Below are 27,639 nucleotides of genomic sequence, written 5' to 3'. Positions count from 1 at the left end.
CAAAGCCCATTAGGGTTTAGACCTTGATCATGATGAACTTCCCAAAGATGTAAGAAACCAATCTTCAATTTTGTTGATTGAAAATCTTTGATTGATTAAATCATGAACATATCAAAACACTTCAATTTAATCTTGCTAAAAATGATTTTGAGAAAAACTTTCTTATTCTAAAAAGCGCATAAAAGATAAAACTAGATTAAATAAAAAGGAAACAAATCCTTAATAGTGTGAGAATCACTCAAATTAACATGCGCACGAAGCAACTTCGAGTGAGACAGAATGTCTCACAAAATAAGAGACATTATGCTTAACATCTTTCTCCCTTACTTGATCACAGAGAAACAGAAAGTCTAACATCTTGACATAATATCTTGCTTCACATGTTACCTATAAAATAATGTCAATCATATGTAATAACAGTACCTCCCTCCTTGGACTAACACCCTTTCTTTTTCTTTGGTGATTTTTGATCCGCGGTAGTGGTCTTATTAGTCTTTGATAGAGTGGTTGGTCTTATTAGTCTTTGATAGGGTGGTGCTTTCTTTGGAGTTATTTTTGTGTGGCTTGTTAGTCTTTGATAGAGTAGTTGCTCTTTCTATTTATTGTCTCCTTGTACCAATTATTTGATCAGTTATACTTTGTTCGAATTATTATTTTGCCTTAAAAAAGCTATAACGTGGTTTTTATTTAAAATCAAAGAAACCAAAAGAAGTTTGTGCTCTTGAAAGACAAAGATATCTCATTAGGGTTTCAAAATGCACTTTATTCTTCTTTTTTTTTGGGCTTCTTATCTAAAATTTGAAAGAAAATTTATGCTAGCTACGGGGTTGGTGATGAAAGTCAATAAATAATGCTCTAATAGCTTAAATTTGAAAGAAAAAAAAATCAAAATAAATACTATCAAAAACACAAATAATATAAATGTAAAAGATAAAAATTGCAAACTAAAATAAAATAAGAGATCAAAATCGCTGTATTGTGACTTATAGGAGTCAGAACTAAATAAAAACTATACATTAAAAAAAAGACACAATGTCCATTTTGCTATAGCCAGAAACTATATATATTTGCAAGACAAATTCTTAATATTACTGCCTAGATAACACTATTGTTTGACAACAACATAAGGAAAAGTCTCCATAGGAGAGGTCAAAAAATAAAGATAATCACGAGCAAGAATGCAAGACAGACAAAGGTAGATTTTTACAACTGTCAATTAGGGATAGAGAGAGAGAGATATCTCTAGAGAGAAAAAGGGTAGGAGGAGTTGTCACATGATTTGCAACAGTACAAAAAAGGGGACAGTAACATATCTGTATCCATTATGTAGGTTTTATTACAATTTAAACACAACAACTAGTTTAATGTTATAGCCTGTCCGAATATTGTTCATTCTCATCAATTTTCCTTTTTCTTTTTAATTTTTTTTTCTCCTTTGGAACCATAAAAGTCTTCCTATATTATAATATCTTATTAAACTTATATGACTCTTAACATTTCTTCTTCTGATCAAGTGTTGATATACCAAAAACACACTCCAAACCAAAACCAGTTCTCAACTTTACATGCCCCTCTCACTTTCCTTCATCCATTCTAAACAATTTCCAGCTTCATCATCAGAGAATAATTCAGTTGATCATTCTCTCAAGAATATTTCTTCTCTCTTATGTTTATCACCTTCAATATCCACGCTTGGAAGGATCATCTTTCAATATATGGTTAGTATATTTAAGAAGAAATTAGCACAATCCAAGTATATATATATATATATATATTCTAGTTTCTTTGCTTTTGTTTCTTGAGCAAGTTATTAATTTACCTCATGAGTTTCTCCCCTTTCCACCTAATTATAATCTTGAATAGTGTCTTTTTCTTTTTGTGTAATGATCCATCCAATATTCATTATCTTTGGTAACTTTAGATTTATAATTTATCCTACAACTTATTTTCTAACCTTTTTTATATTTACAATTTTCTTACTGATTAAAGATATGTTTTCTACTTTGTGCATATGAATATGATGGTTTATTCATATATGTGTTTATGTAATTGTAACCTTTTACTTCATCATATATATGATAGTACTTTTTTTTTTTTTGGTGATATGAAGGAAAAGAAGGATAATTAAGATTGAAGATACCAATGTGTTGTGTCACAAATTTGTTCTTTTCCAACAAACCTATCTCATACAAGATATCCTATGAAAAGCCTGAATAAGGATAAAATTTCAAGAAAAGTCTATTAATTATAACACCCTGGTTTTCTTTGCATATCTTTTATATCTTCCTCCACCCTCACAGTTAATTCCTTTCTTTAGGTGTTTCAGAGAAAGTACTTAACAGGTTCATTATGTAGATCTGAATCTGACATATCTGTCAGAAATTTGATTCAAAGCTTCAAGGTAGAGTAGAGATGTTGGTTGCATTTTTTTTATTAAAATTCTTGGTTTTTTAACCTACTATAGTACTATTACCCTACCATGATTCTTTAAATATTGTATCATATCTCACTGTTACTTTCTTTCATTGTTACTGTTGTCTACTTTTATTACTATGCCATTCTAGCATTTCAGTCTATCTTTAAAGAGCTTTAAAGCTTAATACTTTTTGTGTTGTAGAGATATATCCTACTCTACAGGCTGTTCTTGTCACCACTTTTATTAAATTCTTGTTCATTTTGCCAACTTTTTGTTTCAGATTTGAATAGATATATTTACAGACAATAATAAATTAGAGTATTTGAAGTTGGAGAGCAAGAAGAAAAGTAGAGTTGAAGAAAATGTCAGATGGATATGAGAATGAGAAAAGTGGGAAGAGTACTACTGAGGAGCATGCTGGTGGTGAGGATACTTCAATGGGGTCTTCACAGCATAACTTTGATTTGAATGAAGAAGCTAGTAGTGATCAAGATGATATTAACAACATTGAGAATGATGAAGTGAATGGTGACGACGACGACGACGAGAAAGCAAAGGAAGATGGTGATGATGATGGAAGTTCTAGTTCAACAAAAGTTAGAAGTAGTGGATCAAATGAAAGAAGAAATGGTGTAAGACAATATGTTAGATCAAAGATGCCTAGGCTGAGATGGACTCCTGATCTTCATCATTCATTTGTGCATGCTGTTGAAAGGCTTGGAGGCCAAGAGAGTAAGTATATATAGATATATTATATATATAGAGAGAGAGATAGATATACTGTATATATATAAAAGATCATGCCCTAATAATACCTGAACACCGACATCAACACGGATGATTACATTTAATTTATTCATCTTTTAAAATTATTATCGGTATGATCGTATTAGTATCTCTGTGTCGGTGTCGGGTTTCCGGGTATCTGTGCTTCTTCATAGCTATTAATAATGGAATAGGTTAAATTTGGTTGAAATGATTAATATTGGTGCATGCAGGAGCAACACCTAAGTTGGTGCTTCAACTAATGAATGTGAGAGGACTCAGCATTGCGCATGTCAAGAGTCATTTGCAGGTATATAAGACAAAATATTTGAGGTGGATCATATATAAGAAAAAAACAAAACTCTACAACTATAATCTTATTGCCACTATATATTTTTTTCTTTCACATAAAATATTGAAATGAGTTAGAGGGAATAATTAAGAAACATGTATATATAAATCAATTAATTTATCTGCTGGTGATCCGTGTCCAACGGGGATAATGTTTTGAAGATTTTTTTAATTTGATTTTTATTTTATTTTTTTGTGATAAGTTTTATAAGTTATTTTATATATTCAAATAATTTGTTTTTTTTGTTGAAACTAGTCAATAAATAATTTTGAATTGGATATTTTTCTTTTACAGTTTTGATGTACATAAATAATTTTGTGATTATGCAATTTTTATTTCAGATGTATCGGAGCAAGAAACTTGATGATGTTGGACAAGGTGAGATAGGTTTTTTCTAAATTTTGTTAGGCCTGTTTTTTAAACAACAAGAAAAATATAAATAAAATAAATAAAATGAATGTGAGCAGTATTTTAATCCATTACAAAACTAAAAAAAACACAAATAAAAGAAACTACAATTTAAAATTTGACAAAACATAGCGAGATTCAACATACTATTTTTATAAAAATACAACAACCACATTTTTGTTTGTACACCCTACTCTCTTAAATATATTTTTGCTTATAAAAAAAAAAACCACATTTTCTTCATTGAAAAGTGATTTTAAAAGAATGCACTTTCATTTTTCCTATTAAGCTATTTTCATCTATTATCAAATAAGGGACAAACCCTCTTCTTTTTTTTCTATTTTGTTATAGGAGTAATAATAATATAAATGAAAAGTGCATGAAACTTTTTTTGATTAATTAATTTTAGTGAAATAGTAGTTGAGTAAATTGTATTGTATTCAAAAGCAAAAAAATGGTACAAGAGCTTATAGGTTTATTAGGGTTAGGGTTACTTTATTTTACTCAATTGTTTTGATTTTGACAATCATTCATGTTCACTTTGCACTTTGCAGTACTAAGTCCAACACACAGATTAACACATGATTTAGGTCATGCAGCTCATCACTCCATGATGCCTCATCAACATTTCAAGATGGCAAATGGTGGAATTGTTCTAGAAACCAATTACAACCAACACAATTATAATTTCCACACTCTCTTGCATTCACATTCAAAAGCCATCAATTCAAGGTAAATCATTCAGGAAGAGATTTTCTCTGATGTGATCTTCATTACTGAAATTTTCCATTTAATTTGGATTCATATATTTGCGGGAAGACTCTCCCCGCAACCATACATATATTTAAATATATTTTAAATTTTTATTTCTTACAAAATAATTCATATTTTCAACACCTTTTTTTATAGGAATCAACAATGGTATTTAAATCATCAACCTTTAAGACCAAGCTATGTAAGCAATGAAGTTTTCTCTTCAACAACTTTACATACGCAACATGGAAGATCGTCGATAGCTTCGAGCCAACCGATTACTCAAGTTATGGATACTAGTTTGAATACCACACTTGCTCCAATGAGACCAAGCCAATTTCTTGAAGAAAAAAGGTGGCCTCCATTAGATATCATGAACAATAATCAATATTGGAAGAAAAATTTACATACCAATGTTTCTAGTTTTGGCTCCACTACAACAACATCACTTAGACCAGCTGAAAATCTGTTAAAAATCAATGAGTATTATAGCTCTTTCAATACTTCATCAAAGCTTGAATTTGATTCTCCATTCCGGATTAAGGTAAAATTAACTAACTCTATTAATGTGGATTAAATCTTATTTATTTTTCTTCTTTTTATTCTTTACCATTCATAGAGCCTTTTTGTTTCTCAATGCAGATGAATCAAGAAACAATGCAGAAAGAGAGAAAATGGTTACCTGATTTGCAACTGAGTTTAAGTCAAACAAACGGCAACAATGATGATAAGAGTGATTGTTTGAGAGAAAACAAAGAAATCAACACAAAACTCTCGCTTTCTTAGAATAATTTATTTTTTCATGTCAATTATAATATGCAAATACAACAACCTAGCTAGCTAGTTGATCATAAAGTTGTGAGAGATGTGATATTGATACTAAAAGAAAGTTACACAATTGCATTGATGGTACAATACCAATTGTTAGCTTGCCAATACATACTAGTAGTATTTGATTAGGAGGATGAGGTTATTTACAATATTCATTTTTCAAAGCATTAATTATTTTGGATAAGCAAAATAAATTAATAGGATTATAAGTGGTTGAGTGGAGGTTGCTTGATTTTATAGTTTACCTAATTTTTACAAACAATTTATTGGTGCAGTGATATTTTTGTATGAGTTTTATCCTCTATGTGTGTGTTCAATTCTTGTCTAAAACATTTTAAAAAATCTTATACAAAAAATTTTAAGCCTTAATTTGAACTCATAGGTTTCAAAACAAGACATCAGGATTGCTTCATATTCATACAGTTTTACATACCATATAAGAAGAGCACATGTCAGAGCTCTCTAGGCAAGGACCAGCAAAAACAACAACCAAACTCTACAAAAATAACAAGAACACGTCAAGAGGAGATTGAAGATACTCATGTCGCTATTAGGTCAACAATCAAATAGGATTCTTGAACCATGTCGAAAAATCACAGGAGACGTCCTTCGTAATAGCTGATTTACATGAAAAAAATATATAATTTTGAGATTTCACCACTACAAAACAATACTTATACTTCGGTTGAGACAAGGATTTGAAGTCGGTTTGGAGATCAAGGTAATAAAGGTTGTCATGGATGTGAACATTATATATCTCTTGTATATCTAAAATAAAAAAGTTTTTTATTTTACATTATTTTCGTTTTAAAGTTTAAATTTTTTGACCAATTATAAATCTTCATCATCATGCGTTTGAAGTTGTTGAAACTCAAATTCTAAATTTTATTGCATACCGATTAATTTTCAAGTTCAATTGTTTTGCTTGTATTTGTTTTTGGTATAAAAATAATAAATGTTAGATGAAGAAAATAATGTTAGCATTTACCAGATAAGAGATTATATAAGTAACTAACCTTAAAGTGCTGACTTTTTTATGCTCTTGCAAACCATCATATAAATTGTTTCCACATTTTTCTAAGTTTGCATTTCACTATTTTCAATCCAAATATTTCCATTATCATTGATTTCCTTTCAACGCTTTGCATCCAAGACATATCCGTGTTCATTCACATTATGATTGGATGTTGAGGGCTTCACAATGATCACTCATATTTCATGTGGATTTTGTCTTTGTAATGTCTAGACTATTGTTAATTTATAAATAGACAACAAAGATTTGTTTATAGACAAAATTGAAGACGCTATTTTTAATGAATAAAACACAAAGTTGTTGGTACTAGGAATCAAGGTTTCTGTCACTAATGGACATTCCCCCTTGGTTATCAACCTAACCGAGGGAAAAGACTCATTACACACCCAAAAAGAAAATGGTGGGCTGTAAGAAATATATATCACTTACAGTTTCTTACCATTTCCAATTTTTATTTTGGGTTGCAATATCTTCTCAGATTGATTAGGAATAAGTTTCTCAATATTTTCAGTTAAGAAAAGCAATAAATCATTGAATTTTTGCCTTGGATAAAAACACGGAGAAATTATTCTCAAATATAACAATGGATTGCACGAGCTGAAATCAACAACAACAATAATAACGTTACTACGTGAGATAGATTGTAAAATGAGAAAAATATTTTGTTCGAGGTTGGTAGACCTTTAACAATTTTCAATCTTACAATCCATCCTTAAGAATGATGCTTACGAGTTTGGAAGGACAACGAATATGTTAGGAATAAATGGCAAAAAATTTAATTGAAAAATGAAATTAAAAGAATTGCGTCATTTTAAAAGAAATAAAAAATAAATTACAGTTGCTGGAATTTGAAGCGTGTCATTGAGATAGTTTTCTCCTCAGATGTTTGTATATCCGAAGGAATAGATAGCTTAATTTATATATTATTTTTTAAAAGAATGAAATAATTTTAAAAGAAAGATAGATATAAGCTTCGGTTGGTGGGATTTAAAACATGTCTTTGAGATGGTTTTCCACTTGGTTATTAAGTTCAACCGAGGTAAAAGACTATTAATTTTTAATTAAGAATTAAAATAAAGTAAGAGCGTCTAATTAATGGAACTTTACCTTGATGAAATTCCTGACCAAGTTAAAGCTTCGCTAAGAAATCTATTATTTGAACTAGTGTTTCCAGATCGACCGTACCACATCATGGAAAATCATAAGACACCCCCCTCTAATCCTAGAAGCACCACTAAGAGATAAAAACATATGAAAAAGAGACAAGAGATATCTGGGTAAAACTAGAGGTCGACTCAATCATCTAAAAATCCCGTACCAAACTAATAACACTACATCACAAGTCACAAAAAGATGAGCACACGACCATAAGATTCTAAAGAAAAAAGAACAAGAGGCACCCTCCGAACCAAAAAAGACCTATCTTTTAATTAAGATTTAATATCCTTTTTAATCATGTATCATATCATCAAGGTTCATTTTGGTCCCTTAACTTAAAAAAGCTCCATATTGATCTCTTAATTCTTTAAATTGTATCATGTTAGTCCTTTTGTCTAATTAGCGACTGACTTCGCCATCAATTTTTTAGTTTCTCCACCATTAATTAGACAAAAAGGACTAACATGATATATTTTGAAAAGTTACGAGACCAATATAGACCTTTTTTAAGTTAAGGGACTAAAATGAACCTCGAGGTTAACATACGGGACCAAAAAGGATATTAAATGTTTAATTAAATTATCTCTCATAGGAATCCTAATCTGAAGAAGCTTCGAAGAGAAAATAATTACTTTAAAGGGGGCATTGCTACTCTAGATACTAGAAAAGACCATATCCACTAATGATATTTGACGATTTCTAGGAAACTCACGTGTGAGGACAAAATAATATACTGAGGCGACCGAGTAAGAATCTTCTTTAGAGTGGCTCCACCATCACTTATCAGAATGGGAGAAAGGAGTAAAGTCCCTAACAGTTAAGAGAAGATGATTTGTCATCACATGCTCATGCTAAAAAAGACTGACTCTTATGCACTTAAAATCCTAAACTCAAGACTGACTCTGCCACCTACTAACCTTTCCTATAAAACAATCCTTCAGCTCAGAGATAGAAATATACAAGAGAACCTAGATCTAACAATAGTATCTCCCACCCAAATGTCACTTTAGAACGAAGTAAGGAGACAAGATCCAACTTTGCTAACAACACTATCCTGAAACTAGTGTGAGGGTTCATCCCCTTTACCACCTAAGAGAGACACCCTTCACCACCAAAGATACACAAAGTGAATACATGAAGCTCTACCTCTTAAGACACGTGAAATCGGAATAACTTCATATCTAGAAGAGAGAATATCACACAAGATACCTGAATAATTTGAAACCAGCCAGAGATAATGAACACCTAAGCACCAAACCTCTTGGGCTTACAAACATCAAACCACCTAACCTAAGCTATCTTTGAACCCCCTATATCGCCACCGCACATAAATTTATTTGAATTTTCAAAATCTTATTCGAAACCTTAATCTGCATCTTTAAAAAAGACAAAAAAGAAGATGGGAATAACATTCAGAACATAATTAAGAAGAATCACTTGCTCTCTAAAAGATACATTCCCATGCCTCCAATAGTGAATCCTCTTAGAGATAATGCTCACTAAAGGTTCCCACATAGAAGACAAACAAGGGTTCACCCCCACCGGGAGACCCATGTACTTAAACGGGAGAGACTCTTGATGATAATGAAGAAAATAAAAATCTAGGTCAAGGAAAGCAGGATTAGTATTGACACCAATTAAACTGTGATAAGTTCCAAATATACGTAAAATACATAGACACTTATTAACTTATTTTACAAGCAGTTGATACAAAATTCCTAATTTATCTATGAAAAGTGAGATAACACCTATTTGGACTTGTATAGCTTGTATAAACTAATAACATGTAAAAGGATGGTAAAACCACGATTCAACATTCAAAGATAAAGCCAGAGTAAAACCATGAAAGTCCAGGCTCGCTAGGCCTAGCCGTAGGCACGTTAAGCACAATCAAAAGGATAGATGGCACATCCAAGTGCAAGTACTTCAGGGTGAAGAAAGGATTTTCTCTCTAAGTGCAGAGGCGATGCACTTAGCAAGGTAAGGCGGTCATACCCATCTACGAGACAACTAGCATTACTTAGTGGGGAACAAATGAGGTTTTCTAGGCGCAAGGGTAGTGTGCCTAGTGAGAGGTCCAAAATCTTGCCTATAAATAGAGCCTTCCAAGTTCATTGCAAAGGAAGTTTCGGTGGAGTGAGGTAGTATATAATTGGAGAAGGCTTATCTTGGTCTACAATAGACGAATAAGAGAGGGACCTCGAAGGCTGAAATGTTGCTCAAATGACAAGGCAGATAAACTTCTAAGATCAACTCCACATGATTACTGATAGTTATGATGAGTAAGTGTAGATAAAATCTCTTTGTTGGGGTTAAATGCAATCATTATATTCATGTACTAAATAGGCCACATAGTTTTATGTAATTCTACTCATGCTTTAATATTGATGGCTCTTAATCTTAATACTTGTATTAGCTTTGCTACCTAAATCTTGTTTTCATGGTGTGACCTGACATTAAAATGTGTTTGTCATTAATAGATTCAAGATAATCATCTATTGGATACTAATACCTAGAGATAAGGTTAGGTTCAATATCTGCACATACTATATTTGAATCGGTGTGGAGTCTTACTGCTTTATAACTGTTGGAACTTAATGCTTTGTTTTGGTTAATAGACTTATACATCGACTATTAAGGAATGCAATGATCTCATGGAGTTAATACCAAAAGAAGATACAAATGAGAGAAACATGTGATAATATTAATAGTTGAGTATATGATCATGTTACTGACCCATTGATGTGCATGAGAAATATATAATGAGGAAATCTACCCTAATAAGTTTTCTTACTCTTAATACCAAAATCTCCATTTTACCTTCTGTCATTTATCTTCAGGAATCAATAAAAATATAAAACTCTTCTCTACTTAATATCTTAAAAAATATTTAACATTCTTTGAAAGCACTAGTCTTTGTGGATACGATAATTATAAAACATACTTTTATGTATAGCGAACAAAATGGCGTCGTTGTCGGAGATTGGTGCTAGTTTTAAAGATTTAATATAGTTTTATTATTGTAAGTAATGTTTATATTTGTGTATATCTGTTAATAGTTGTATATTTTGTTTATAGTCACTAACCCATTAAAATTTAGTTAGTTCTATTTTTATTAGTTTATGCAAGGTAAGGTTCTTGTAGAAAAATTGTTATTCGATCCCGAATTCGAAAGAGGCAAATGCAAAAACCTCAGTAAAAAAAGAAAAAAGAAATAAAAAAATCTGAAAGGTTAGATTTAGATGAGTTTTATGCCTCAAAACAAAGAACGATGACTAAAATCGACAACAACAACAACAAATGAAACGATGTCACAATAGTCCCAGACATCTAGCTCACCTTGCTAGAATGCAAAGGAATGTCCGACAAATTGAAATGAAAATGGGATTATTATAAATCCTATATGCTAACCCTTTTGCAGTTTTACATCATAAGGACCCGTACACACACCTCACAAAATTCTACGAAATTGTTGGTACGCTTGGAGCTTCATAAAATGAGGAAAAAGTGGTATTCCTATGATTGTTTCCACACTCTCTGATTGGAAAAGAAATGAAATGGTATCAAGATCAACCCACATCAATGATGCTAAATTGAAACTTGTTGTAGGAAAGTTTCTTAAATATATTATTCTCTCACAAAAAATTCATGGAAGATAAGACAACATTATGGATTTTTCTCAAAAGTGGAAACTCTCTATGAAGCAGGGGAAATATATAAGTCCATGCTGAGACAATGTCCAAAACACGGTTTTGATAAACTCACGCAAATAAACATCTTTAGGAATGGACTTCAACAACAACCAAAGTTGTTGGTAGATGCTACTGTTGGGGGTTCTCATATGTCTAAAAGTAAGGAATATACAATAATAATCATTGAGCGAATGACGCTTTATGATCATCATTGATAAAACAACATAAACCTGTTAAGTCTGGTGTATTGTGATTGACTGTATTTTGGAAAAACATGTATTCAAGCGAGATGTTGGACAAGATGTTATGACATGTTAGTTCAACATCGGAGTATGCCATGTTTCCGTTTCTTGAAAGATTTGTTTATATTGTGAGATATCTTAAGATCATCTGAAGATTTATTTAACGAGACGATGGTTCAAGAAACACGTGTTCTAAAATCTAAAGACTGTTTTACTTTGCCTTGCTTTCGAAGTAAAGATGTCAAAATATTTTAAGAAACATCTGATATGATTGGAATCAAATCTGCAGAAGATTGTGTAGAGTCCTTGGATCTGCTGTTAATCAAGCCCGAAACCCATGCCTTTCTAAGGATATTTAAAGATCGTTTCTAAACCTAAGAAGGCAATGAAGCAACCCTGAATATTGTCTGTGCTAGGGTTTAGTTGTCTTTGTTATTTGTGATTCATTAGAGTATCTCCTCGATAATTATCTTGGACTTATTTTATTGAGTTGTAATTGTGAATCCCTCATGAGCTTTTAAGCAAGAGTTGATTCTGTTTTCTAATAGAAGTTGTTGTCGCTGTTGTGTGATTGAAAGGAAGTGGGAGGGGTCTCATATCTAGCAAAGTCTTAGATAGAAACTTCCACGGGTAGAGATTAGGTGAGAATTTTGTAAAACCTGAGGTTGTTTGGAACTTCGCACTAATTTTGTCCTAGTGGATTTCCTTCCTGTCTTGGATGCCCCCAGATGTAGGTGACTTTGCATCAAATTGGGTTAACAACTATTTGTATTATTTACTTAAGTGCTACTTAATTTAATCCTGATATTGTTTATGGTGTGATAATATGTTGACTCTGGTGTCGTAACATTAGATACGACATATGGGATCTGCTTACCAGAATTTTAAAACCCTTCCTAAAGAAAGAACGTTATCATAGAAACAAACAACAAGGATACCATTATTGGTCAAAATAAGTTGTTAGCTCAGACAGTAGATGAACTAACCAAAAAACTATCAAAGCCACCACCACTACTAAAATAGATGCATGGAGTACCTCAATAAAGGCATAATGCATTTTGTGAACTCTGCACCAGAGACCATCCTATGGAACCTTATTTTGAAGGTCATTGATAAAAAAATATCTCTTAAATATGAAATTGATTTTGATGATGACAAATAATCCTTAATGATAACAACTATAGTGAAGCGTAAAGTGGTTAAAGATGTAACCAGATCATTAAGGTTTGATGAAGTTGATTATCTGATGATGACACCTAAATGGAATACAACTCAAGCCTCATATCAAATTAAAGATCAAGAAAGAGTCTATAATAATAAAGTATCTGATAAGACTTAAGGTTTATGAAAGCTCGCCTCGACACGTCTGAGCGAATACCATTGTAAAGCATAAAAGCTCTATCGTAAAGTTATACTACTAGTTACACACATAATAAAACAAAATTTTAAACCTATTTTTCTCAATAAAATATTTATAAAAATTTCTTGAAGTAATGCCAGACAAGTTAGGAATTGTCAGAAAAATATGGGCAAGTTTTTGTTCACTCCAGTCGATTGGCACTTATGTCCAATCGATTAGACTAGTTTAAGAATGCCCACTAATTGATTAGGGAAATGCCTTCATGAATGCTAATAGATAAATATATTTTATTACCTTTTTGAACTTATTCATAGATTATTCTTAGGCCTATCAATCGATTGGATTTTTGTGTCAATCGATTGGCTCATCATTAGGAAATTGCAGTCATCACTGGTATCATTTTAGTTTTAATTGTTTGTCACTTTGTGTGTATAATTCGTTATTTGATTTATTGTGTGTTTTTACCTCATCCATTTTATGAATTTATTGGTATTGTTGTTGTAATTAATTTGGATAAATAATTTGTATACATATTCGTTCACTTCAGATATATTTAGTCTTTGTTTGTACCTTTAAGAAACCTCTTGATTCATTGGATTAGTTGTTGTGTCCATGATTTGTCTCCTTTTTAGCCTAGAAATTGGTTTTTGTATCAATATATTGAGTATTGCTTGAATCACAAGATACAACACTTGAATCAAAGATGTAAGGATGTATGATTCAAATCTTACAAAGTGCGACTCAAATCATGAAGTCTCATGAAAGATGAGATTTGACTCTATCTCATTTGAGTCAAATAAAAGAAGACTTTGATTTGAATCACAACTTCACTTAACTCGAATCATGAGGTACACATGAATCGAATCATGGCCTCAGTCCCTTCTTTCCAACCTTAGATTTAATTTGATTATTTCTTTGATTCGAATCATTACTTTATGATTTGATAAAAACTAGTTGTCTTAGTAGTTTTGAGAGAGTAGAATCTAGTGAGAGTGTGTCTACCTCTTGAACCATTTTTCACTTTTTTGTCACTAAGTAAGAGTGTGTAACCCATGAGAGAAGATCTCAAAAAGTGTGAGCATCACATCTCTTAAATGATTACCGTGTCTTCTTGTTGAAGAACAAGAAATCTATAGGAAGTGATATGATTAATCAATCAAGTGAAGGAATTGATCATGTTCTGAACAATCACCAAGGTATATTATGGAAGTTAATGTTTTTCTATGAAGTTATGTTTTTATGTATCAGGTGGAAGAATCATTTCTTGGCTATCGACTTTGGTTGTGTGTTTTTCACAAATAGAGAAGAGTGTCTCTATACTCCATTAAAGACTTTGATGAAACCATGTGAAGGTTGTCGCAGAAGAAAGTTGGGAGTTATCCAATTATTTGAGACTAATGGGAATCGCTCAGACAAGTCTTTGAGATTTGATTAAATAATGTGGGAGAAAGGAAGCTTGGAGTAGGTTATTGTTTATATCAAGATTATTGGATCAAGATCATTGATGATCTTATGTGTAGTAGTTGAGTATTTGCATCAACATAAGGAATTGTCATTAGACCCATGTGTAGGCTAATGCAGTGTGTCTATTGGCGTTCAGTTTGATGATAGTTCGTTGTATCAAAATACTTGTATATTAACTCTTGAAAATAGTGGAAGTCATGATTATTTTTCCCAATGGTTTTAAACCAATTAAAAGTAGAGTAGGTATAAAGAGGACAATTATTAAACTACTATATATCTCTGTGTACTTTATTATTTCTTTACCTCTCTTTAACTTTCGCCATTCATCACGTAAAATTTGAATCATAGCATAATTTTCATTTCATATATGATAGATCTTGATTGTAAAGATTTATTGTATAAGCATAGGTATGTGTTACATCAAACCTATAGAATCATGCTTAAGTCGATTGTGATAAAAGACTGGTCCATGTTGACATATTAAATTGCTTAGATTAAGCAATTTGCATTATCCTAGTTAACCTTAGTCCTTGTAAGATCATACTTTTAGTGATAACATTGAAATACATTGGTAAGGATTCATATTGATGAGATTTTATGTTTCCATTCTATTTTTTTAGCATTCATCTATTAAACTCCGATTTTGCATTGAAAGTTTTAAAATCTTGTTTAAACAAGATCGATCTATTTACCCCCCCCCCCCCCCCTCTAGACGATTTTTCACTTATATTCTCGTACTTGTCAAAAAGTACAGGATGTACGTGTTCCCCTTGCAAGGGAAGGGAGACTCAAAGGCCTTAGTAGGGATATAACAATTTGGATAGTGAAAGCTTGCTCATAGCGGCAAGAAGCCACGTGTTGTGGTTTTTGAGGCTGTTTAAGGGACCAACTTACTTAATGTGATAGGACCTTGTCGCTGCGCAAAAATACCCGAGTGTAAGGAACACTCAAAATATAAATAAAACATAGTCGCCACCGAACTTTATTTATTCCCAAAGAGGGAAAGGGAAAATATCGAAAAAATCCACAAAAAATAAAAATAAAAATGGTCGTCGTAACCAGATAGGGTTCGGGAGTCGGTTATACAAGCAGAAGGTATTAGCATCCATCACATCCATTGTACTCGATGGGACCCATCTGGTTAATTTTATGTTAGAATGTTAGTTTGATATCGTTTGTGATCTTCTATTTATCGAGTGAGAAAAGAGAATGAAAGAAAGGAAAAACTTAGGGTTTTTTTAATATTAATGTGCCTGATAAGATTTCTCAATCATACTCTTACGTATCTTCAGGTGCTATGGAGAACTTAAGGATACGTAGTTATGCTAAAAGAGAAATATCGGATCGATTGCTTTTAGAGAGTGATGCTTAGATCACATTTGAGTGATTATATCTTTACTTGTTGTCCACTCTTGGAGGCTGAAGTCTTTGCTTATTTCATATTGAAATAAACAAAGCACACTCTTTTCTGAAAATGTTTTCGGGGTCGCACAAGGGTGGAAAATAATTTTGATTGGTTTGTGAATTAAGGTTTATGTTGGTTGTTGTTGGGTTTGAACATATATGGTGGTGAGTTGTTATGGATTTTTGAAAGAAGTTTGTTGGTGGTGGTGGTGCTTGGTCGAAGGATGATGATGATGGTGGATGGTGTAAATGATTCTTGGTTCTTTGAAGAAGAAGAGAAGAAGTCAACTAAGTTCCTGTTGTTTTGTAATTTTTAAAGAGAGCAAGAAAGTGTATTGAAGTTTTTTTTTCTTGTAAGTGATGATGGTGATGTATATGGAGATAGGGAGTTTGTGGTGAAGGTTTTCTTTACTTAAAATGTGAGCGCGAGGAGTTCTTTTTTATAGGTATGAGTATTTTTTCCTCTAAAAGCAGAATGAGATCGAGAGAGAGAGACACAATATGAGACATGAGGGTGTCCTCCAAGGCCGCGTTTGGCCTCCACCCATTTGCGGAAAAAATGATTTTGTATTCCCCTTCAAAATGAAGAGAGTATCATTCGCCAGTTGTATCAAAATGAATGGTCTTTCTAAAAGTGTGTGGGTGAGAGTCATGAAAGGGAGTGTCCATGTGTCAATTAATTAATGGAAAGAAATAAGATATTTTGATGTTTTTTCTTAAAAAACTTAATTTTGAAGCTAACAAAAAAAATTAATAATTAGAATAAGATTGTTAGAACAAAATAAAACTATACAATTAATTTTTGAAATTCTGGTATCAGATATGAGATGTCGAAGGTAATGTCACGACACTAATATCTGAATAATATAAACAGGATAAAAGATAAAGAACAGTAATGCAAGAGACACAAGCAATTGTTAACCTAGTTTGGTGCAAACTCACCTACGTATGGGGGCTACCAAGCCAGGAAGGAAATCCACTAAACAGAATTAGTTCAAAGACTCTCAATAAACACTACAAGTTACAGTTTTTTCACCTAATCTCTACCCGTGTGACTTCTATCTAAGAACTCTTAGATATGAGATCCTACTCACTCCCCCTCAATCACAACAGTGATATAAAACAAGAATTACAATGAAAAGAAGACACTCTTCAAAGACACATACTTGATCTTGATTAAAAGCTTCAATTAAGTAAACACACACTCATGCTTCAAAGCTTAGAGTGGACAAATTACAACTCAAAAGTCAGTCCAATTCAATCATCTATGGATGAATGAATGGCTCACAATACACACGACCACACAAGACTAAAACCCTTATTCTCTCTCAATATTTCGTTTGTTATTTCTTGTGTCTAAAACCAGATATTCCATGCCCTATTTATAGAATCGTTTGGCTGGGCTTGGACATCTCAAAACCCTAAAACTATTTTCCATTCATATCTTCTCATGACAACTGATTATATCTTGTTGGAAAATAAGTCAATCTGGGTTTAATTACTGATTGAGGGCGCGTTCAATCATTACATCAATAACACATAGATTAGCATCAAAAACGCAATCACACAATACATAACATTCAGACTGAATGTTCTGTATACAGATGTCATGACATCGGGTCTGACATCTCAGTAAAATCCTGCATATTCACATTTTAAACAGCCAGCAGGTATATGTTATCTTATGTCAAGACAACACTTGTGACAACTTGTGAACACTCTAGATTTTACCAAAATTGCTGCCAACACATAGAACCAACAAACTCCCCCTTTGGCAAATTTTGGCTAAAACATATATCAGTCCATTTGCTCACAAGAGTACAATAAAAGCACATCGCAAGTTTAGCAACAGAAGTAATAAACCACACATTTACTAGCTATAATAGCAACTAGTAAACACATATTAAACACATATGTGCTTCTTCTCCCCCTCAGTATGTTCATCACAGACATCTCCTTCAACATCACCTATAACATACATCACCCCATCTGACATCACCTTCAACATCACCCTATCTGACATCACCTTCAACATCACCTGTACTACATCCTTTTCAACATACATTTGTCATTTGTTTATAGCCTAGCTACTTCATAACACATATTAACTGCAACTCTCCTTTAGCTATTTCTCCCCCTTTTTAGTCAAAATAGACCAAAGAGACCAATGAGACAAAGAATGTTAAAACATATTGTATGGTGTTACAGAACCACAAACAAACACAGGTATATAAGCTGAGATAAAATCCAGAGACATCAAAGAGAACCCAAAAATTACATTAAGGCATCAAAACAAGACTGCCAAAAAAAAACATTAAACATCAAGGCATCCAGAACAACACATCATCATAAAAGGGGAACAATCTTCACCAACACTCAGTCAAAGGAGCTAGCATCTTCATCAGCTTCAGAACCAGAACTGCCACTTGATTTATCTTGAGATTCAGACCTCTCACTAGAGGTATGGGCTTCTGTTTCCTTGGCTTGACCAACATTTTCTCTATCACCTTGCCCCAAGCTATTAATCAGAACCTCCAAAGCTTCTTTCCTGGCTTTAGCTACCCTTATCCCAGTCTCCAATTCCTTACAAGTCTCTTTCAGTTCGGCAATCAGACCACCTTGAGAGGCTGACTTCTTCACAGCAGATGTCATGACAATGTCATTGACATGACTGCTTTCAAATAATTTGTAATGAACTGGAAAGGGAGGTTTTCTTCTACTAGGGATATCACTTGTGCTCAGAATTCCAGGTTGCTGGCTCAGGATTATCCCACAAATCATTGAGGGAAAAGCTATGGGTAGCTTCATTGCATTTGTAGAAGCATGTTTGATAATTTGTTCAAACAAGAATCTACCATAATCAAAATTAAGCTTGGTTCCAATAGCAAATATGAGCCTTCCAAGAGCATTAGAGATTATAGAGATGTGATTTGTTGGTACCCAGTTTGCTGACCCTATCTTGTGCAAGATAACATATTTCACGGTTAGTTTTCCAGCAGAGAGATGCTTTTTGCTTGGCCACTCCTTGACCTGTCCAACTGTTATTTCCCTACAGATCTCATTGTCTGTGGCCTCTAATTCACCAACACCTTCTGTTCCTCTTCCTAGGAACTTATTAATCACATTTAGAGAAAACTTCACACACTTTCCTCTAACAAACACCTTACAAAACTCTTTGTTGTTCTTATCAGCAATGTCCTCAGGGATGTTCACCACAAATTCTTTAACAAGACCTTCAAAACACTGAGATAACCCACTAACAGTTTTCATTAATCCAGCAGACTTAATCAGGTCCATGACCTCTTTAACCTCCACAACATCCTTGCCCAGTTCTCTTTCCACAATCACTCTCCTTTGGAGTACAAACTTCCATTTTGCTGCACCATTTTTAAGATGGAAGGAAATGTTATCCAGGTGTACAGCAACAACCTTTGCAGGGGATTTCCTGACAATTAACCTTTTGACAGGAGAGATGTCAGGGACATCGTTTTCAACATCTTCCTCTAAATCAGAACTTTCTCTTACTTTTCTCTTATTTACCTCCACTTTACTCCAAGACTTTGAGGGGCCTACAGCAGTACCCTTCTTAGTAGTTTTGGTTGCCATCATCTCAGCCACAGACCTACCCTTTCTGGTCTTCATCCTCTTAACAACACTTGGCTTCAAGTGATGAAGCAAGCTATCATCTTCATCATCTGAACTCTCATCTTCCAAGTCAATCACCTTCTTAGCAGAGTCGTGCTTCTTAGATTGAGAAGCACCTACAAATTTTTTACTAGGCAAGGTTTACCCTAAAGAGCACAATCCTTCAACAGCTATATCTTTTTCAGACCTAGATGAATCATCATCTTTCTCATTTTGAGGTCCAACCTCAGAAGAGGGGTCCCTTCTAGAAAAAGGAGTAGAAACTCCCTTTACAGAGTATCCTTCATTAAGGATCCTCGTGACAAGATTTCTAATGACACGATCAGTATGATGCATGTCATCCTTAGAGCTAGGGTTATCAGAACTGTTACCTTGAGTATGTCTTGTAGTGGATGATGGACCAGGAGCATCGCCTAGGATGACTGACAGGGGAATCACTTCCAAAATGTCTTCATTAAGAAAGTCCACAGAGGGCGTTCTAGCTTTGTGCGCAAGTTTGGTGTTTTTGGAACCAGATGGTGAAGGATATTGTGACATCTTGTTGAGCTTGTGAAAGGATTTCTGTTACCCTAGCAGAGAAGGTTGAGGAAGGTGGAAATGTTTGAGCTGAGGTTGCGTGTGAAAATGCTATAGATGGAAGTTCCAATACTATGTAATGATTTACCATAAGTGGGGTACTTTCTTTTAAGTGGGCAGACAATATTTTTATTACCTTTTCCACTCCAAATTAATTGCTATAAATTCTTAAAGATACAAATCCCTAATTTCCCTCTTAGACATTAAAATTGATTAGCATCCAAAGCCTTTGTAAATATGTCAGTTAATTGCATTTCAGTAGTAACATGCTCCAGGGCTATTATTCTCTCTTCCACTAGTTCTCTAACAAAATGATGACGAATATTAATGTGTTTTGTGCTGTTGTGCTTAATAGGATTCTTAGAAATATTTATAGCACTTAGGTTGTCACAGTACAATGTCATGACATTGTATTCAGTCAGCATCTGTTTCATCCAAACCAGTTGAGAACAACTACTTTCAACTGCTATGTATTCAGCTTCAGCAGTGGACAGGGCCACACAATTTTGTTTCTTACTAAACCATGATATTAAGTTGTTCCCCAAGAAGAAACATCCTCTTGATGTGTTTTTCCTATCATCAACACTTCCAGCCCATTCAGCATCACACCATTTAGTCAGCATAGATCCAGATCCATGAGTATACAACATCCTATAGTCATTGGTGCCATTGACATATTTCAGTATCCTTTTCACTTGGTTTATGTGACTGACTTTTGGTTCTGCTTGATATCTAGCACAAACACCTACAACAAAAGCAATATCAGGTTTGCTTACTGTGAGATATAACATACTTCTTATCATGCTTCAGATGTGTAAGAGCAGGTGTCCTTTTATGACTTCCATTTTCCATGCCAAACTTCTTAACAATGTTTTTGGCATATTTGCTTTGAGATAGAAAGATAGAATCTTCCATCTGCTTGACTTGTAGCCCAAGAAAATAGGTCAGCTCTCCAACAAGGCTCATTTCAAATTCAGACTGCATTTGTTGATAACATGAAATAGTATCACATTCTAGGACTCAATTTAATTAAATTATATTATTATTTACTTCAATTTATCTCATTTTATTCGATATTACGCGGTATTTTCTTTCTATTTATCTCAGGTAGTTTATTTGAAGCACAAGAGAAAAAGGAAGAAAAGGAGGTGCAAAAAGGAATGAAAAGAAGCAAATATCAAAAGCCAAAGCCCAGCCCAAAAGCACAGGCGCTGTGCCTGTGACGAGCGTCACACAGGCTGTGACGAGTGTCACGCTTTACCCACTTGTGTTACGAGCGTAACACATGGTGTGACGGACGTCACACCATTCTCCTATATTTTTGGCTTCAGAAGCGCAACAAAGACGTTGAGGCCTATTGTTACGCTTGACCATTGGAACGTGAATGGAAGAATTTTGGAAACCGTTACAACAAAGTGACCAGTATAAATATTGGCTTTGCAAACCCTGCAGAAGCTCTCGGATTTTCGTTCAATTTTCTTCTTCCAGCCGTGCAAGCATACCATTATTTTTCTTTACTGTTTTTGCTTTTAATTGCAGTTTTTATTTTTATTTTTATTTTCTTTTCCAGTTAAGCTTTCAGCACTTAATTAATTCTTTTTCGCACAATAGTTTCTACACCGGAAACTATTGTGTATCTTTTACTAGATCTAACCTTACGTTAGACTCTAGAATTTTTTATTCCTTCACTTCTATTTTTCTGTCTGATTGAAGAAATCAAGAATAAATCCAACCGGTCTGTGGTGGATGTTCAAGACTGCTGTTAATTACTCAGGTTCTTTAATTATTGTTTGAATTTATATATGCTCTGCTTTATTGTTGATTTATATTATTTTCCTAAGATGAATCTGTTTATGCATGATAATTATTTAGATCTGTTTAGCATGTCTGGCTAATTTATTTAGGTATCGGTATGTAGAGTAAGCGGAATAAAGGAATCACAACTAAGTTGGTTTAATTAAGTTTAAAATAAAATCACTCTTTTTACGGTCTCAACTTACAGGTTTAATAACAAGGTTTTTGTACGAAAGTAAAAGACATAAAGAAGTTAAAATCAATAGAACAAGAGTTTGAGTTTTTAACTGGACAGTGTAAGTTGGACATTAATTCTAGATCAGGGCGAAAGCAATTTTTAGAGTAAATTAAATTCTAATCTTTTTCAAAAAGTATTTTTAAAGGTTGAATGTGAGGACGAGAGTTAAGCATTTGAATTTAATTGTATAACCTAAGTCAACAGAGCGAGAGTTTGAGACAAGGGTGTTTAAACGATTAGTGTTTTCTTAAAAAGAGTTTCTACGGAGTCTATTGTTTTCAAAAAGTGGTTTTTGACTTAACTAATAAGTGACAGCTACGTTAATATAAAATCATAGTTTATTCAACAGAGCGAGAGTTTGAGATAAGACTTTTAATCGATAGTGTCAACTGAAAAGATTTATTTTAAAACCAAGAAACCAACGAAGAATTGATTCCCTAATTACGACGAACTACATACCGATATCCGTTTAATTGATATTCAATTTAGATCTTATTTTAGTTTTAACTTTTCCCCAAACAATCAAAGTATTACCCGCCTTAGCTTTACGAAGTAACCTTAGAAAACGGTATATCGATTCATAAGTCCCTGTGGGATCGATATCTTTTAAAACTACGCGATAGAACTGTGCACTTGCAGTTTGTACCCCAAATTCGACTCATAAAGTCGCGATCAAGTTTTTGGCACCGTTGCCGGGGGATTTTTATTAAGTCGATATCGTAACTCTTCTGTTACGCTGTAGAGACTAAGACTTTTCTTTTTCTTTTCTTTCTTTCGTTGATTTGTATGCCGCACACTCGCTCACAAGGCGAGCCGTACTACTTACGAATCAATGATATCGAACTATATCTCCGAGTCTTACGACGAATTCGGGAATATCGTGCTGCAAACAATCTCCCTCCTAGCGAAATTCCTGATTTCAAAAATCTTTTCCCTTCAATACCCGAGATGGCAGAACCAGCTCGTGCTCTTCGAGATTACGCCGCTCCATCGCAAGATGAGTCACATTCGAGTATTGCTCCATCCGCAATCGAAGCAAACAACTTCGAACTTAAACCTTCACTGTTGCAGGCAGTGCAACAGAACCAATTCTCTGGAAATCCTACCGAGGATCCAAACCTTCATTTATCCGTATTTGTTCAATACGCTGATACTGTTAAAGCTAATGGTGTCACTTCAGAGGCAATTCGACTTCGTCTTTTTCCTTTCTCGTTAAGAGATAGCGCTAGAAGATGGCTCCAGTCTCTTCCTTCCAACTCAGTCACCACATGGAACGAGTTGAAGAAAGTCTTTCTTGCCCGATATTTTCCACCAAGCAAAACAGCTATGTTGAGAGCCCAGATAAATGGATTTAAACAGAAAGATAACGAGTCTCTTTTCGAAGCATGGGAAAGATACAAAGACATGATGAGACTTTGTCCACACCATGGTTTAGAAGACTGGTTAGTAATTCATACCTTCTATAATGGTCTCTTGTACAACACGAGGTTAACAATAGACGCCGCCGCAGGTGGTGCACTAATGAACAAAGCTTATGCTGATGCTTACCAACTTATCGAAAGCATGGCCCAAAACCACTATCAGTGGGGAAGCGAACGAACAATGGTGGAAAAACCTCAAACGAAAACTGGCATGTACGAGATAAGTAACCTTGATCATGTTAATGCAAAAGTGGATGCTCTGGTCCAGAAAATTGAAAGTTTAAATGTATCACCTCCAGCCACCGTGGTTGCCATAACTCAGAATTGTGAAGTCTGTGGAATCCAAGGTCACACTCCTGCAGATTGTCAACTCCTAACAGGAATCCAAGTGGAGCAAGTAAACTATGCTCAAGGAAGCCCCTACTCGCATACCTATAACTCAAATTGGAAGAATCATCCAAATTTTTCATATAAGAGTAATAATGCTTTATACGCACCTGGAAAATCTCCAAATCAAGCCCCAGCTATACCTCCGGGATATCAAAAGCCGATCCCATCTACACCTAACAATAACGCCCCTAGGAAATCCAACTTGGAAATTATGATGGAAAACTTTATAGCTTCTCAACAGCAAACCAATCAGAATTTCTTAAACCAGAATGTACACACTGGCGAACAAATTAAACAACTAGCAAGTAAAGTAGATGCCCTGGCTACCCATAACAAAATGCTGGAAACGCAAATATCACAAGTAGCTCAACAACAAGCACCTACTGCTGCCCCAACTGGTACATTTCCTGGACAGCCCCAACCTAACCCGAGAAGCCACGCTCATGCAATTATACTGAGAAGTGGAACGGAAGTGGAAGGACCGTCTGATCCAAGGGTAGAAAACCAAAACTCTGAAAAGTCAACTGAGGAAAGTAAACCTGAGGAAAAGGGAGAGAGTAATAAGGAAACCATAGAAAAGAAGGAACCTTATGTACCTCCACCACCCTATAAACCACCTATCCCTTACCCTCAAAGGCTTATTAAAACCAAAGATGCGGGCCAATTTAAAAAATTTGTTGACCTACTAAAACAATTAAACGTCACAATTCCGTTTACAGAAGCTATTACGCAGATGCCCTCATATGCTAAGTTCTTGAAAGAAATTCTTTCTAATAAAAGGAAACTTGAAGATAGCGAAACTGTCACACTCACTGCTGAATGTAGCGCTATAATCCAGAATATGCCTCCTAAACTTAAAGACCCAGGTAGTTTCTCTATACCCTGTCACATAGGAAAATTTGTCATTGACAAAGCCTTATGCGATTTAGGAGCCGGTATTAGTGTTATGCCTTTATCCATATGCAAGAAACTTGAAATGGGAGAATTAAGACCAACTAAAATGTCTGTGCAACTAGCGGATCGTTCTGTCAGATATCCTGTAGGAATTCTTGAAAACGTTCCCGTGCGCATAGGTCAATTCTACATTCCAAACGATTTTATAATTATGGACATTAGAGAAGATGAAGTTACACCCATTATACTGGGAAGACCGTTCTTAGCAACCGCCGGTGCGATCATAGACGTAAAACGAGGACGACTCACCTTCGAAGTAGGAGAAGAGAAAATTGAGTTCATTCTTTCCCAATTTTTGAAAGCACCTGCAATAGAAGATACATGTTACTTCATGGATATCATCGATGAATGCATAAAAGAAACAGAGTTAGAAAAAGATAAATCATCTGACTATCTTGTAGAAGACAAACTTAACCAATGTCTAGCAATAACACCGGATCCTACGCAATGCCTTAAGAAACCAACCCTAGACCTAAAAACACTTCCCAAAAATCTAAGATATGAATTCCTAGACTTAGAACTTGAACGACCAGTGATAGTTAATGCAGACCTAGGAAGACTCGAAACAGAAAAACTCCTGCATATCTTAAGAAAATATCCAACCGCACTAGGATACAACATCACCGATCTTAAAGGAATAAGCCCTTCTATCTGTATGCACCGCATCATGCTAGAAGAAGACTGTAAAACTTCTAGGGAACACCAGAGGAGACTAAACTCGATCCTGAGTGAGGTAGTGAAGAAGGAAATAACCAAGTTATTAGAGGCAGGTATCATATATCCTATATCTGATAGCCAATGGGTTAGTCCTGTACACGTAGTACCAAAGAAAGGAGGTGTAACAGTTATTGAAAATGAAAAAGGAGAAAGTATAACCAAACGAATCGAATCGGGATGGAGAATATGCATTGACTATAGGAAACTAAACAAAGCAACCCGAAAAGATCATTTCCCTTTACCATTCATTGACCAGATGTTAGAACGATTAGCAAAACATTCTCATTTCTGCTATCTAGACGGTTATTCAGGCTTCTTTCAAATACCAATTCATCCTGATGACCAAGAAAAGACAACGTTCACATGTCCTTTTGGTACCTTCGCTTATCGACGAATGCCGTTTGGCTTGTGCAATGCTCCTGCAACCTTCCAAAGGTGCATGATGGCGATATTCGCCGATTTTCTCGAAAACATCATGGAGGTATTTATGGACGATTTCTCCGTATACGGACAAAGCTTTGAAGAATGTCTTGAAAACCTAGAAAGAGTTCTGGAACGATGTGTAAAAGTAAACCTAGTACTTAATTGGGAAAAATGTCACTTTATGGTACAAGAAGGAATTGTTTTAGGACATATCATCTCAAATAGAGGAATTGAAGTAGACAAAGCCAAAATAGAGGTAATCGAAAACCTTCAACCTCCGAAAACTGTGAGAGAAGTACGAAGCTTCTTAGGACATGCCGGTTTTTACCGACGATTCATTAAAGACTTCTCTAAAATAACTAAACCTTTAACCGGGCTATTGATGAAGGATGCTGAATTCATATTCGACAATAACTGTTTAGAAGCATTCCAAACGCTTAAACAAGCACTGATCTCCGTGCCCATAATGCAGACACCAGATTGGAATGAACCATTCGAAATAATGTGTGATGCCAGTGATTACGCCGTGGGCGCTGTATTAGGACAACGAAAGGATAAAAAGCTTCACGTTATATATTACGCAAGTAGAACTCTGGATGAAGCACAAATGAATTACGACACAACCGAGAAAGAACTTCTAGCAGTAGTATTTGCGCTAGATAAATTTCGTTCTTACTTGGTCGGAGCCAAAATAATCGTCTACACTGACCACGCTGCTATCAAATACCTCTTAACAAAAAAGGATGCTAAACCTAGACTCCTAAGGTGGATCCTGTTGCTACAAGAGTTCGATTTGGAAATCAAAGACAAGAAAGGAACTGAAAACATAGTAGCAGATCACCTCTCTAGACTCGAGAACCTTGAACCGGAAAGAACATCAATTAACGATGATTTCTTGTACGATAAACTTATAGCTACTTTGGAAGAAAATAACGCTGATAAACAGGTAGAAACCACCTTAGCTATATCTGTTACACCGTGGTACGCTAATCTCGTCAATTATTTAGCTGCCGGAATAGTTCCACCTACTTTATCCTACCAGCAGAAGAAACGATTCTTCTATGACATAAAACACTATTACTGGGATGACCCATTACTTTTCAAAAGAGGCCCCGATGGTATTTTCCGTCGGTGTATACCCGAAGAAGAGGTAGAAAATATAATCCAACACTGTCACTCCGCCCCTTATGGTGGACATGCAAGTACATCCAAGACCTGCTCCAAAATCCTACAAGTCGGTTTTTATTGGCCAAATATATCGAAGGATGTACATGCAACTATTAAGAAATGTGACAGATGTCAATGCACAGGAAACATATCTAGACGTGACGAGATGCCACAAAAGGGCGTTTTGGAAGTAGAGATTTTTGACGTGTGGGGAATAGACTTCATGGGACCTTTTCCATCCTCTTTCGGTAACAAATACATACTCGTGGCAGTTGACTACGTATCAAAATGGATTGAAGCTATAGCTTCTCCAACAAACGACACACGAGTAGTAACTAGACTCTTTAAGAATATAATATTTCCAAGGTTTGGTGTTCCAAGAATAGTAGTCAGTGATGGTGGATCGCATTTCATATCCAAGGTACTCGAAAAACTA

The 27,639-nt window shown here is 34.5% G+C and overlaps 1 protein-coding gene and 1 non-coding gene across 4 annotated transcripts; one reads left to right on the top strand and one right to left on the bottom strand.

The window, feature by feature from the left end:
• Nucleotides 1–1,393: 1,393 nt before the first annotated feature.
• On the top strand, nucleotides 1,394–5,685 carry LOC127102539 (putative Myb family transcription factor At1g14600). Of its 3 annotated transcripts, XM_051039897.1 has the most exons (8): nucleotides 1,394–1,718; nucleotides 2,318–2,401; nucleotides 2,697–3,148; nucleotides 3,415–3,491; nucleotides 3,875–3,911; nucleotides 4,496–4,673; nucleotides 4,851–5,238; nucleotides 5,337–5,682. In XM_051039897.1, exons 3-8 carry the CDS (start codon nucleotides 2,779–2,781, stop codon nucleotides 5,478–5,480), a joined length of 1,194 nt encoding a protein of 397 aa, XP_050895854.1. In that variant the 5' UTR covers nucleotides 1,394–1,718; nucleotides 2,318–2,401; nucleotides 2,697–2,778; the 3' UTR covers nucleotides 5,481–5,682. The 3 variants fall into 3 exon arrangements, with proteins under 3 accessions (XP_050895854.1, XP_050895855.1, XP_050895853.1); XM_051039898.1 differs by lacking the exon at nucleotides 2,318–2,401 and having other exon boundaries at nucleotides 4,541–4,673; nucleotides 5,337–5,685; XM_051039896.1 differs by lacking the exon at nucleotides 2,318–2,401.
• Nucleotides 5,686–23,457: 17,772 nt separating this feature from the next.
• LOC127110004 (small nucleolar RNA R71) lies at nucleotides 23,458–23,564 on the bottom strand. Its single transcript, XR_007797244.1, has one exon. It is a non-coding gene; the product is annotated as a small nucleolar RNA R71 (small nucleolar RNA).
• Between the last annotated feature and the right edge of the window lie 4,075 nt (nucleotides 23,565–27,639).

This window comes from Lathyrus oleraceus, chromosome 7, assembly GCF_024323335.1.
Source record: "Lathyrus oleraceus cultivar Zhongwan6 chromosome 7, CAAS_Psat_ZW6_1.0, whole genome shotgun sequence".
NCBI lineage: Eukaryota > Viridiplantae > Streptophyta > Magnoliopsida > Fabales > Fabaceae > Lathyrus > Lathyrus oleraceus.
Note: the sequence above shows the minus strand (reverse complement) of the source record. Positions and strands in the feature narration are given on the sequence as shown.